This window comes from Pyrgilauda ruficollis, unplaced genomic scaffold (assembly GCF_017590135.1).
Source record: "Pyrgilauda ruficollis isolate IOZ18807 unplaced genomic scaffold, ASM1759013v1 scaffold114, whole genome shotgun sequence".
Taxonomy (NCBI): Eukaryota; Metazoa; Chordata; class Aves; order Passeriformes; family Passeridae; genus Pyrgilauda; species Pyrgilauda ruficollis.
In genome coordinates, this window is record NW_024509655.1 from 768,639 (window position 1) to 783,083 (window position 14,445).

The 14,445-nt window shown below is 38.4% G+C and overlaps 1 protein-coding gene across 5 annotated transcripts in view; it reads left to right on the top strand.

The window, feature by feature from the left end:
- Positions 1-14,445, top strand: part of WDFY3 (WD repeat and FYVE domain containing 3) — a 154,170-nt gene that overhangs the window by 117,781 nt on the left and 21,944 nt on the right. For all 5 annotated transcript variants that reach the window (XM_041479802.1, XM_041479793.1, XM_041479773.1 and 2 more), the window contains 12 exons: positions 529-663; positions 1,758-1,937; positions 3,916-4,149; positions 5,508-5,607; positions 6,268-6,428; positions 6,987-7,216; positions 8,070-8,179; positions 9,014-9,196; positions 10,105-10,262; positions 11,103-11,180; positions 11,913-12,140; positions 12,988-13,041. In XM_041479802.1, coding sequence (XP_041335736.1) covers positions 529-663; positions 1,758-1,937; positions 3,916-4,149; positions 5,508-5,607; positions 6,268-6,428; positions 6,987-7,216; positions 8,070-8,179; positions 9,014-9,196; positions 10,105-10,262; positions 11,103-11,180; positions 11,913-12,140; positions 12,988-13,041 — 1,851 coding nt within the window. The remainder of the gene's footprint in view (positions 1-528; positions 664-1,757; positions 1,938-3,915; positions 4,150-5,507; positions 5,608-6,267; positions 6,429-6,986; positions 7,217-8,069; positions 8,180-9,013; positions 9,197-10,104; positions 10,263-11,102; positions 11,181-11,912; positions 12,141-12,987; positions 13,042-14,445) is intronic.

Consider the following 14,445-nt stretch of genomic DNA (forward strand, 5'->3'; position numbering starts at 1 on the left):
GAAACTCACTCCTCTGTCTACAGCATTGACATATGACACCATTACACTGAAACTAAATTCAACTACTTAGTAGCACTCTTAATGCTAGAGGTGGACACTTGGTTCCTTTTTATTTTTAATTGATGTAATTATGTAGATTTGCTGGAAAATACAATTTGATTTGTTTGTGTTGTTCATTTTTTTTTCTGCGGGATACCATGGGGGTTTTACTGCTAGATGTCAGTCAACTAAGTTGATTGTGTGGCACGAGTGCTGACAATTCTTTTGTTTCAAAACATTTACATACTTTATGAGAAGTGAGAAGAAAGTGAGAAGATGAGAGTTGCAGTTTCATTAGCTCATGGTTAAAAAAATTTTCGTCAGTGACATGTGACTTTCATGTAATGTTTGGTGATAAAGTTTGGAGGGTGTAAAACAATTATTTTTTTATCTACTGCAAAATGAGTATATTGTATCTGTAATAAAAAGCAGTATACAATTGCCCAGGAGAAAAGAATAATTTCATGTCTTCTCTTTCACCTCTTGCAGTTTGATTTAGACTCCATTTGGACCTTCATATTTGGAGTTCCTGCCTCCTGTGGCACTGTTACCTCCTCAATACACAGTGTTTGCACAGAAGCTGCCTTCTTGTTACTGGGAATGCTGAGGAGCATGCTGAATTCTGTAAGCATCAGAAATGTTGCTTGTATTTCAGTATATACTGTGTTGTGCAAGTTTTCCACATGGTTAAAAGCCAAATTAGAAAGGTCGAAGTTTTGTTAGTATCATGACAAAATTGGCTGTTAGTCTCGTAATACTTGGGTGCAAAATGTAATTTTCTTGGGTTTTTCTCTGTTGCTTTTTTCCCTGTATCTATAGAAATTTTAGTAGCAACAAAATTATCATTGCTTTTCCACAAAAAGGCTGGGCTTTCTGTTTAGCTGCAGTTAAAACAAAACAAGAAAGCAGAAGGATACAATGTCCTTGTCAGAGATGATTCAGTTTCTTTCCTGATTAACATCATGGGAGAATGTTTGAGACTCTGTATCCCATCTGCTCACAGCTATGCGAGTTGCAGATTTCGTTCATGAACCTTCCCCGTGCAGAGAAGTCCCTGACTATGAATAGCCCCATGCCAGAGGAAATTAATTTACTGCCAGAGAAATGTGTCATCTTCTCATCTTTGAATCTAATGTCAAGAGTAGGGAAAGTTGGTTTCTCAGTGGGAAAATCATGTATTTCCTTGAAGTCAGAATGTGTTATCTGCTGAAAATTGCCTCTTGAAGTGCTTGGAAAGCAGCACCTGTTTGGTTGTCACCTGTTGGATCATCACGTGTATGCGATATGCTCTGTTGCTTGCATGTTTCTCCCAAGGTAACATGTCCAGAAGCATCTTCTGGACAAGTGTACCTGCTGCAGTACCCATTCCTGTTGTCACATGTTCTGTCTCTCTGCTGGTGACTGATCATTGTGTTTGGTCCTCACCTGTTTGGCTACACTTCAGACATGCTTAGAGACACGTGCTGTGTCTTGGGTGCTGACACCAGGCGTGTTCAACTGTGCCATCACATTTTGGGTTGGCTTCAGTCTTGTCATGTTTGCCAATATTTCTGAGTCATTACATGGTAGGGCACACATTTTAGCTTATGGTCAATGATGTGCTGTAAAATGTGGTTGGTCTCCTGTTTGAGTGGTGCTTGAAAGTGTGCTCTTCCTTTCTGAAGTAAGTATTCAATTGGCCCTGTCTGTGCTAATCTGGTGTTTGTTTCTCCACCCAGCCCTGGCAGTCAGAGGAAGAAGGCTCTTGGCTTCGGGAATATCCAGTCACCCTGATGCAGTTCTTTCGGTATTTGTATCACAATGTACCTGACCTCATTTCCCTGTGGATAAGTCCAGAGTTCCTGTGTGCGCTGGCAGCAACAGTGTTTCCTTTCAACACCCGACCATACTCTGAGATGGTAGGAAATCCAGCTGCTTGCCTTTTCTGTTTCTCACATGAGTGTTACTTTTGAGGATTTATCAGTTACCAGTCATACCAAGATAAAGCTCTACTCACTTGCACAAGCGGTCATCATCAGGGCTGAGCTGGATGTTTTGTACTTGGGTTGTGGATCTGAGAGAAGAGTGTGTTAAACTGCAGGGCGGTTGTTATGCAAGGACATCAGAAGCAGCATTTTAGGGGCAATAGACAGTTTGTTTGTTTTCTAGTGGACATTATTTTCCATTGTATGAAAAATGCTAGCTCAGATTTATACAAGCAAAAGAGGCTGTCAGTCCTCAGCTCTGGAGGATGTGATGAAACCTAAAACTTCTTTTTCCTCACATTTCCCATTCCCATTTCTGTTTTTGTGGCTTAACCACAAAACAGTGTTCTTGTATTTCCTGAAACTACTGAGTTCAAGCCAAGAGAGGATGTAAATTCAACTTTGCTTGCATTGCTGGCTGAAGTTTTCTTTGAGCCTAGTGTCATTTGCAAATGATACTATTTCTAGAATATGAATGGAAAGGGAAAAAACAGATATTGTTAGCCAACATCTAAAATTTTATTAAGAACATGGAAGAATAATTTGTCTAGAGGTTGCCAAATGCTAGAAGTATGGAGAGTATGATAAAAAAAACTTCAGGAAATAGTAACTTGTGGTGTGCTATTGTTTTGTTGTCAGTAAAAGTGGGAGACCAGTTTTTAACAGTGCCTGCTGGTGAGTCTCTCATAAAGACATGGGGGTTTTTGCTTTTTTGTTAAACTTGCATTTAAAGTACATACTAGGAGCTTGCTCTCTCAAAAAAAAGTTCCATTTACAAACTGGTGATGCTCATTTGGCATTCACCTGTACAGAGTTTTTAGAGGAGCCTTGTGTCTCTAAGCAGGCTTGAACTACTTGAAATTCTGCATAGTGCCTGGCAACTTGAGCTCTTTGCTGTTTGAGGGTGCTCCTCACTCCAAATTGGTTTATTCCTCCAGTGTTTCTGCCCAAATGTGTAGCACTAATCAGTGCCTGGTAAAATATCTGAATCACAGCCAGATTTCTGCAACAAAACATTATAATCTAAATTCTGCCTTGAGAGAAGATTCTTAACTTTTTCAAAGGTCTTTCAGCTTTTCTGAGATTGCTATTAAAAATAGCAAGAATATGTATTTGAGCTTCTCTTAATTTCTTGAAAATACTCTCCTGTTAAAGCAGACCAAATGTTCAGAACATTTGGTTACTTGACATGTAAGCTGGCGATGCAAGAAGCCTGTTGAGGGAAATCATATTGCCTCCTCTTTCATTTAAGGAAGGGCGTTGCATAGAAAGAGTCAGTCTTCTGGATTTGACAGCTTTCATTACTGTTTGTGCTTTTATTACAGTCCTCTTTAAGAGCTAGCCTTTCAAGGTTTCTGTTCATCAGAAATGGGAAAGCTGTGGAGACCCTTTTTTTTTTTTCTTCTTCTTTTAGAGATTTTTGGGAAACCGGCTTACCCATAACTGCACTCTGATGAAGGTATTGTATTAAAAGAAAAAAAAAAAGGCTCAGTTCCTTTTTTGTTTTATGTTATGTAAGCTTGATGACCTTTTTTAGTTGGCTTCTGTCTTGATTTTATTTTAACTGCTTTAGTTAAGAACTTTTTCAAAACTTTTTTTTTCTTTTTTTCTTTTTTTCTTTTTTTTTCAATGAGAACATTTATTTTTGCCAGGTATCTACAAATCATCCAATTCTGTTGGTCAGGGAGCATGAAATGTAACTCATGCCAGATCATTGTTTGCCTTGAGAATCCAAAACTGGATGTTTCCATAGTGGGGAACTGATTCTGAGCATCATAATTTTCTAAAAAGACTTCTTAAGAAGCAAAATGTGAAGTGAAATACCCTTAGAAAGACAAGCAAAGAATAGAGAAGTGAAGAAACTGCCATTAATTAGCTAATCTCTACAGTTTTAACGTGCTCGTTTTTACAGGTCACTGATCTCGATGATGAAGTTGGGTCCCCAGCTGAAGAGTTTAAAGCCTTTGCAGCTGATTCTGGCATGAACAGGAGCCAATCAGAATACTGCAATGTGGGCACCAAGACCTACCTGACCAACCACCCAGCCAAGAAGTTCGTGTTTGACTTCATGCGTGTCATGATCATTGATAACCTATGTCTCACACCAGCCAGCAAACAGACTCCACTGGTAGACCTTCTGCTAGAGGTAGAATTTCTTTGTGGGTTGTGTTTTAGTTTGGTTTTGTTATTTGAGTTTAGTTGTGACATCTTATTTTCCTAAAGTGTTTTTTCTTCTATTACCTTACAAAGTTAGACTAGGAATGACCTGAGATTCAGTAGAAATGTCATGAAATAAGAGTGGGAAAAAAAGAAACACTAATGTTTCATAAAGAGTAGCTTGTTCACCTTTCTTTAATGGCTTGGAAAACCAGCATAAGAAGCTTTCCTCAAGTTTTATTTTGTGGAGTATGATTCAGTGGTTAAACACCTTTCCAACCATGAAATCTGTATTGACTTTGTTGAAAATATAAAACCCCTGCAGAAATTAGGGATTCTGTTCTGTTTGTATTAGATAAAAAGAAATTGTGCCATAGATGGTGTCAGTTAGATAAAAAGACATATGGGGCCACATACAATAAAACCTCACAAAATAACTGTGTTATCTTGCTGTAAATCAACTTCTGAAGTTCATGACACTTGAAGAAAGCATTGTCCTGCTAATGGTGAGGCAAGGAAGTAAGGAGTTGAGTTACTATTTTACTGCCTACACCTTCAGACAGTACTTCAAATGTTCACTTCTTGTTCACCTTGATCTACCTGTTAGTTACCTCACCTTACATGTTGCTGAGTCTCCCTGATTTTTTTTGAAAGCTGCAGGAATTCTGGGCCATACTTGCATGCTTGTATATATTCTAACAAATTTCCTGGGGCAGTTGGGCACCTCTTTGCTGTCACAAAGCAGAAACAAATGAAATGTCAGAAGATGTCAGTTATCCACAGACACTGGGAGGCATATTTGAGATCATGTTGAAGTGGCTGCAGTTCTTTACAGCTCTTTTAACTTTTTATCACTTGTCAGCATTACTTGCCCATTAGCATAAATAGGGTTGGGTAGGTACACACTGCCAAACTTACTGTTATTTCTCTGTCTGCAACTTAAACATTTTATCTGTCCCATTTGCTCATTGTTTAGTGAAGGAGATGACTTGTGTCAACTGAGGAAATCACAGGTTGAACATAAGTTTATAGTGGAGAGTTTCATGTACCTTTTCAGAATGTGTTCTTTTCCAGTACCTGTAATGACAGAAGATAAATTTCGTGAATTTAAAAAGGAATAATGCCTGCTCTGCAAGACTGCATGCAGCCAGTATATACTTGATGTGCATGCTTAGATTTTTGATAAAGCCAAAACTTTTTACTTGAGAGAGAATGTTAAGAGAAAAAAAAAAAAATGTAGTTCATGGGAGCTGAGAGAAAAGGAAATAATGTAGAACACCCTCTCTCTCCCACTCTTTTATTCAGAGATATTAATTATCTTAATATTATTTTAATATCTTCTTTTAGGCTTCTCCTGAAAGATCAACACGAACCCAGCAGAAGGAGTTTCAGACATATGTTTTAGATGGAGTGATGGACCACCTACTTGCAGCTGATGTTTTATTGGGTAATATAGCAAAGTTTAATAGTCAATCTATTGATTTGGTCACCAGGTTTTGATTCTGTGACTTTTTTAGTGTTCTGTTTTGTTGCAATTTGATCATCTTAATTTTTTCCCCTTTGATATGTAAATGGTGTTGATGTGCTTGCATGTTCCCTCCCTACCTTGATTGTGCCAAAGCTGTAAAATAGGTTATTCACAAAAACTACATGGCTTAGGGGACCCAGTCACGTTTCATGGTGGTTTGCTGGACTTCCCAGAAGCTCTTGGGCTGCTCTAACTCCATCCCAGGTTTCATGAGAGACTGTATGCATTTCTGTTCAAACTTCCTTGTAAGGCTCCCCATTTCTTGCCACAGCAGTAATTTAATAAATTTAATTTAATAAGACCCACAGTCTTTCTGTGGGTGCAGTGCATTAATAAAATTGATCTAGAATCATGTTTTCAAAATTCAGAATAATTTTTTTAAAGATAAAAGTCCAGAGCTGTGATTGCTTACATCAAAGGGAAAGTTCTATTGTAGGGAAGCCATGAGGTTTTAGCTTTCATTGACTGAATTTCTTTCTCTTTTATGGAAGTCTAGAAAGCATAAACTAATATGAATGTGTCTATGCAGATGGGGCTATTGGATAAATGTAGAAAACTTTGGGGTTTTTTATTACCTAGGTGAAGATGCATCTCTGCCTATAACAAGTGGAGGAAGCTACCAAGTGCTGGTGAACAATGTGTTTTATTTTACACAGCGTGTGGTAGATAAGCTTTGGCAGGGCATGTTCAACAAAGAATCCAAGCTTCTTGTGGACTTCATAATCCAGCTCATTGCACAGGTAACAGGGCTGTTTGTTGTATTACCTGGCTGAAAAACCATTTCTGCAGATTATGTGGAAATGCATGGAGTGATGTCACTAAACAATCTGCTAGTGATATATGTTTGGATCAGCACAGAAATATGCTTTTCTTTCTCAGGCTCGCTCTCTCTTTACAGAGCTTTCTTAGCACATCTTTCTGTGAAGAGCAGTTGTGTCAGAACTGCTCTCAGATCACATTATTTTTTAGAAATACCCCCAAAATAAACAGTTAAATTTGCCTCACATGAATTTTGAGAAGTTCCCTGAATTTGCCTTGACATTTTTGGGAACCTTCCTCACACACTTTTATTGGAAATTGTTGGAAGACTTACTCTTAGAAATCAGCAGCATCTTTAGAGATGTTAAAATTCAAAGTGCTTAATCATTAATGTCATTTTAGTCCTTGAAATTGATGGAATTGACACAGTAAGATGCTAATTCTGGAAAATGAGCTTGGGTCAGTTCAACAGAAGATTGTGTGCCAGTAAAACGAGTTGGTGCTACTTCTGATCATGTTTTTTTTTTACTTCCCATCAGTCAAAAAGAAGATCTCAGGGACTCTCGCTGGATGCCATTTATCACTGCCTGAACAGAACCATCCTGTATCAGTTCTCAAGAGCGCACAAAACTGTTCCTCAGCAAGTGGCTCTCCTTGATTCCCTAAGGGTCCTTACTGTGAACAGGAACTTAATTTTGGGACCTGGAAATCATGATCAGGAGTTCATCAGCTGCCTAGCTCACTGCTTGATTAATCTGCATGTGGGAAGGTAAATGTCTCAGGCAGAAGTGCATTCCACAGCCAGGACAGGGAAGTACTAAAATGACCCTTTTTTACTCACCTTGCAAATAAGTCAGCAAATTTTGGAGGGCTGTTTATAATTTTCCAGCCAGTGGGTTGCAAGCAACCTTAAGAAATTCATTTTGAGACAAAATTAGGTTTGGAGATCCTGGAAATAGAGAACATTTTTACCTCCTTTTGCAGAGGTATTTTAAATACTGACAAATGTGTTTATCCAACTATTTTGTTGTTAACCTTTTATAAATCTAAATGTTTTAAAGATAGAAAGAAACCCTGGTGCTAGGTAATTAATAGTCAGAGGGTCCTGTCACTGGATTTACTGTCTGTTGAATCATTTCATACAAGTTCTATATCTTGGAATTTCTTCTGTATAGCATTGAGTGAGGCCAGTCATGCATTAAATCAGGTGTCTGTGACGAATTATGTAGACACCTACTTTCCTGCATTGCTGCAAATGCCAGCCTGGCGTTTTCATTTGTTCTTTCCAAGAAGATCCACAACTTGTCTTTCATCCAAAGATGCTTAGTAACAGTCATCAAATCTCAGTGTTCTCCTTTTCTGGCCTTGTCTGTTTTGTGTTTCTTCAAATATCACCATCTTCTGCTAGTGACACCAGTATCTGTGGCACATCATCTCTTCATAAACCTTCAGTTCAGCTTGTGACCACAAATTGTCAGAACTCAAATGGACAGAAGTTAAGATGCTTTGCTGTAGTAGTGTGTATTAATCTTTGTGAATCTGATACAAAATCAAATGCTTTATCTTGGCTTGGGTTTTTGTCTTTTTGTTCTGATGGTTGTTAATCCATTGTGTGTTTGTAGCAATGTTGATGGGTTTGGATTGGAAGCAGAAGCCAGGATGACAACTTGGCACATTATGATCCCCTCTGATATAGAGCCAGATGGAGTCTACAGTCAAGATGTCAGTGAAGGTAATCTGAGAATGACAAAGCCACAGATGCTCATAATGCCTCTTCTGTATTGTCATCACTGATCTTTTACCCCAGTGACTCGGGGCATGTGTGTGTTACCCAGTTACTCTCTGGAGGGGCATCGGGGCTGTGTGTGTATAAAATTATGTAAAAAATAGATTAAAAGACTGTTGGAAATACTAAGATAGACACATTGAGGATAAATTAACGTTTTATTAAAATAGTGAGAGCTCTTCATTGTTTTCTGGACATGCTCCAGAATTAGAAATACAGTTTTATAGGCACTGTTTTAAATGCAACAGAAGTGGCTCATTTTAAGATAAGAAATATATGGTATAAACTATACAGTTACTATTTTGTGGCATGCTTAAAATCTTTCACTCAAAGGAAATTTATGAACTAGCTATGGAAGAAAGTATTTGGTGATTCTTAAATGTATTTATTTAATATTGATGCAGGTACTTAGGCACACATTAAATGTAGAAATGCTGAAGCATAATGTATGTATAGAATTATATATATTTATAGACACAGATGCGTATAAGGTTTTTTCAAACTCATTTTATTAATAGATGGGTGTGAGAGATGAGTCACAACTAATCAGAGCCAGTGTTTCAAATTCACAGAGAAAAACCTGCCAAAATTAATTGTTAGACTTTCTGATAGCATACATAATGGCAAAAAAAAGTGCTCTGGCCAAAGGCATTTCACACATCATGCAAGGGGGGAGAAGCTACAGTGTAATCACAGAAATTATTAATTTCACTACTGTAAAAATACCAGTTCTATGAGCACTGGAGAGAGCTTGCTGTTTGTGATCTTGTACCTATGCAGGTCGCCAGCTTCTTTTAAAAGCCATAAACAGAGTGTGGACAGAGCTGATCCACAGTAAAAAACAGGTTTTGGAAGAAGTTTTCAAAGTGACACTACCTGTCAATGATCGTGGCCAAGTGGATATAACTGTTGCCAGACCTTTCATTGAGGAAGCAAGTTTAAAGTGTTGGCAAAATCATTTGGGTAAGTCCTGACTGAGGATTTGTCTGTCTTGAAGGTTGGATTTCCTCAGAGTGAACTGTATGCACTGGATGTTTTAATATAGGCTTAACTTTTCCTGTAGCTGTAAATACTCTACAAACTGGCACTGTGTAACATTAATCCTTCAGAAATTGGACTATAAAAATGATATTCTTACACTCCAGTGCATAGGGCCCTCTGTGAGTCAGCAAATAGCATATTGTGGATTAAAATGGTAGAGGCATTGAGCTCCTTCTCATGAGCCCTTGGATTGTGGTGAGCTTTATTACCATTCCCAGGATTAGATGTGCCAGGCAGGGAGGGGGATCCTCTTGAGCATGTGTGGGTGCAGCCTGCAAACTCTTGGTCTGGTGATGAGATGGGAAATTGGTGGCTGAGCAGTCCTTCTCTAGCAGCAGTGATGCTATGACTAATTCTTGGCTAGGAAATATGTTCAACATAGGAAGCAGTTCTGCAGGAACAGGACCTGGGAATCCTGGTGGACAACAAGTTACGGACAGATTAGCTCTGCATCTGTGTAATAAAGATCAACTGATGCTTGACTGAATTAGCAAGAGTTTAGACAGCAGAAATTAAAATTCCATAGATGTGACTCATTTGATGATTTCACAGTTCTGAAGTAATTGAGGTTAACCTGGATGTACAGAAAACATATTTGTAAACCTGGAATACTTGTTTTGCAGTCTGTTTTTCTATGTGTTTCTGGCTGATATTTGCTCAGGTTTCCAGTATCTCCCTGATGGCCAGTATATTTGCAGAAAGTGTTTTGAGTACAGCTACACCCTTTTTGAAGCAACAGAAAAGGTCATTCCATCTAAAAAAAACAAGTATAATGGGGGGGGTGGGGGGAAAAGACTTCTAAAAAGTGCTCCCAACACTTTGTTTTTCAGCTCATGAGAAAAAATGCATCAGTAGAGGAGAGGCTTTGGTTCCAGCCACACAGTCCAAACTTTCAAGGGTCAGCAGTGGATTTGGCCTCTCTAAACTAACTGGTTCCAGGAGAAATCGCAAGGAGAGTGGGCTGAGTAAACACAACCTCTCTACACAGGTATTTTCTGTCAAGAAATAACATGCAGTCTAAAATCCAGCAATGTATGTTCAGGATTTGTGGTAAATATCCCAATAATACTTGCACAGTGTGAAGTATTATCTTGTGCTTGGTTTTCTTTCCCTTTTTTGACTGTTCAGACTGGGCATCTTGCTTCTGTGTGTCTAATTTATTAGGTCCATCTGTAACATTAAGCTAAGAGTCAGCCCTTCATTGTCAGTGAGACTGCTCAGCTGCTTCTGGTTCATGACTGTGGTAGTCTGGGTCTTAAGTTCAGTTTGCAATACTACACCGAAATGGAAGCTGTGATACAAATGTAGGGGTTTTTTCCATTCTGCCCTCAAGATGGAAAGAGGGGTTTGAAAATTTTGTGGAAAAATACGTTGCTAGTTCTCTTTCTGAGCTGAAAATTAGTCAGTGGAATTGAGAAATTAATGAATTCTCAGTGGTTTCAGTCCTTTTCCTGGTGAGCAGGTATATAATGAAGGGGAAAGGGAAGAACTTAACAAACAGAGCTCACAGGAGCTGTTCCTGGTTGTATCAGGAGAGGAAGCAATAAGTGAAAACAGAGATACCATGGGGCAAAGTGAGGAGGGGTGGGTGTCTTGAGGACTTCCAGCAAACTAGGCACCATCCACGAAATATTACTTAAAAGGAAGAAGGGAAAAGTAGTGTTTCTCAGTGTCAACCTTCATCTGTTTGGGAATGTTCTGAATGTTTATTTTAAGGAACTATTCTTTGTGAGCAAGTTTAGCAACCTGGTGCATTCCTAGGGTTTTCATTCAAACAAACTCTTGTTTATAAAGTCTTATTCTGTTTGTCACCTTGTTTTTGTCTTAGGAAATTTCCCAGTGGATGTTTACTCACATTGCAGTGGTTCGGGACCTGGTTGATATGCAGTATAAAGAATACCAGGAGGTATGGATGGCTTGCAATGCTAATTACCTGACACTGATACTTTGGCCTGTTAGGTTATACCAATGCCATTTCTCAGTATGAGGCTTGTGAAATACTGGGCTCTCATATGTGAAATACTTGGATGTTTACGTACAGTTGTTACTTTTACGGGGTTTTTAGGTAAAATCAAATAAATAGCAAAACTCATTTTGATCTGGTTGTAGATGAAAACTCTTGTAGCAATATCACATGTTAAGTGTGAATTCTTTTTAAGAAGCTTAAATTCCTTATAAGTGTAAAAAAAACTAAAACAGGGAACAAAAAGAGAGTGATTGGAAATACACTGTGTTTCTAAAGCATTGTAGAAAAACTAAGAGGAAATGTGGAGAAGCATTGTCTAAATGCTACTTTCATAGTAACACAAAGAAAATTTTATGGTATCATGCAGTATTAGAAAGTGGCTGGTCTGTGCCTTCCAGAATGAAATTGTTCCACCCTGTGGTGTCTGCCAAACATTCCCAAAGACATTTCATTCAAACTAGTTGCTGAGCTACGTGCTATAAATCTTAAGAAGTAACTTCTGAGAGAAACAGGTCATTTAAAGCAATTGGTTAAAAAAAAAAACAACCACCAAACTTTGCTTCATTGAACTTCTCTCTCCTGTGCAAATAAGGACAGGAAGTCCTCCTGTCTGGTTTCATTCTTAAAATAATTTTTCAAATTCTGTGCATTTACAAATGCCTTTGTGTTCAGCGTCAGCAGAATGCGTTGAAATACGTGACAGAGGAGTGGTCCCAAATCGAGTACGAGTTACTGCGAGAGCGAGGGCTCTGGGGGCCCCCCATCGGCTCCCACCTGGACAAGTGGATGTTGGAGATGACTGAGGGTCCCTGCAGAATGAGGAAAAAGATGGTGCGGAATGACATGTTTTATACTCAGTATCCCTACATGCCCGAGGCTGAGCAGGAAACAAGCTTGCTGGTAAGTATTCAGGAGTTTAGGATGGGTGATTACACACCCTGTTGCAAAATGCTTTTTTATTTTTTTCTTTTGTTTTTTTTTGGATAGGTTTTTCTTAAGAAAGATATTTTACTCTGTTGGTATGACCTGATATTCTTGTGTCTGTCCTAAATGGTTGGTAAAGTCCAGTTGTTCCTCATGATATATTTAGGGAAGGGACTGAGTCACTTGGCTCAAAACCAAGCAAATTTGGATATATTGCAATATAATGCGAGGTGTGCTGAGTGATCCTGCCAACAAACAGCACTGGCATCTTCACAAGCCTCCAGAGACTGAAAGTTCCATTACTGTGTGAGGTTCAGTCTGGATTCTTGTCCTTAATCTACATAATGTGGAAAAAACCAGTGATCTGGGAAAAAAAAAAAAAGGAAAAAAGGTCTACAGGCCTTGGTTTGGGTGCACTTGTGAAATGTACTTTCATCAATCTGTGAAGATGAAGGTGGGCTGTGGAGCAGAAATATTTGTGGCCTTTGAAAGCTTTGCAGTTAGTTCCTGTTAATTTTGGAACACTGCTTATAAGAAAGGAAGCAGTCTTTATTATGTCTTTTTAAGCATATGTGTAAGCCTGCAGGATTTTTTCCCCTCAAATTATGTCTGAGTGTCAGAGTACTTTAAAAAAGCAGAGAAAACATTGAAGTCAGTCAATTTGAAACTAGTAGATATTTTTGCCTGCTTGTGGTCTGACACACAGTAGCTGTAGTGACAGTCTAATTCACATGAAGTAGAGAACATGCCATCATACATTCTTCTCAAAAGTGTTCTTTCTCTGATGTAATTGATGCTTATGTAATTGATGCCCTGTTTCCAGTCTGACTTCTCAAACAGACTTCCTGAGACATCTGATGATACCATTCCTCAAAAGGTAAAGAAACAAGTACACTGACCAAAAGAATGTAAAATAAATACAACTTCTCCTGCATGTTAGGCAGTCTTAACAAGGCTTCTACTTTTGGCTTTCAACTTGCTCTTTCAGTAAACAATTCCAGACCTAAGGGTTTTTTTCAGTAATCACATTAGAAGATGTTACTGTGCTGTCCTCAACCTTCACCTAATAAAACTTTCTGTAGACCTTCCCTTCTTTGCTGCACACTAACAGGCTGTGTTGGGCTGTGCTACCACTGTTGTCACTGTGTGGAGCGTTGTGGCTTTGGGACCTGAACTGTTGGTCAGTGGAACACATTTAGTAATGGGCAACACATCACTTGGAAGCACTTACTGGGAAAGTGTTTCCTTCTAAGAGAGGATCTCGGGAGCATTTTTTCTCCTTTTTGTCCATAATGGGCTTTAAAAGGCCGACTTTTGTTAAAGCCGATATTAATTTTGTCTTAGCTTACTCTTCTCTGTTTTGCTATTAATAAAATGCACACATTTGCTTAAAAAAATATGAATCCCTTCTTGAAAAGAACAGACATGCTTGGAAGTGACTTCTCTGCAAGCATTTCAGTATTATGTCTTTCTCTGTTAATTCGAGTCGCAGTCTTGCCCATCACTAAGTACAGTGTGTAATGTGCATTCACTCATTTTTAATTACCTTCTACAATTGTCTAATTCATATAAAAGCAAGTAATTCTATTATACAGAATATCTAATATAAATTGTTACTGTTTTTCCTACGTTCCTTCACCTTACCAGTGCTATAAAGGATTTCTCTTCGTAGGTTATACACAAGTTGTTTCCACAAATGTTTCAAGCATCATTTAAGTGGCAGTTTCGTGCTGATAAGGAGTGAAGACTTGGTTAAACGTGACTGAGCAAATTAAATTACAGTGCCTTAAATTTTTGATTTGTGGGAGCAGTCAATTTGACCTGAATAATAAATTTCTGTGTTGCTGAACTTAGTATCTTTATCATCCCGAGCATCAACTTGTAATAATGCTAGTTTGATTTCTGTTCTGAATATTGCTTTCTTAGTTAAGTGAGGAACATAAGAATTATCCTGTGATGGGCGTTAGGACAGACAAAGAGGAAGGAAACATGACACACAGAAAAAAAACCCAAAACCAAAACAACAAACGCTCAACAAAGCAAAAAACCCCTCACAAAAAAAACACCAAAAACGCCACACAAAGGTACAAACAACGCTCACATATTTACTACAGGTACATGCATATTCTCATGCCAGTCTATTCCCCGTAAGCCATCAGAAACTTTACTAAAAAAAGAAGCAACTAAATTAATGAAGAATTTTTGAGACTTAAAGCAAATCCCTGGGTGCTTTTAGTTTATACCAGCTTCCACATAATTGTATCTTCTTAAGGCAATTTTT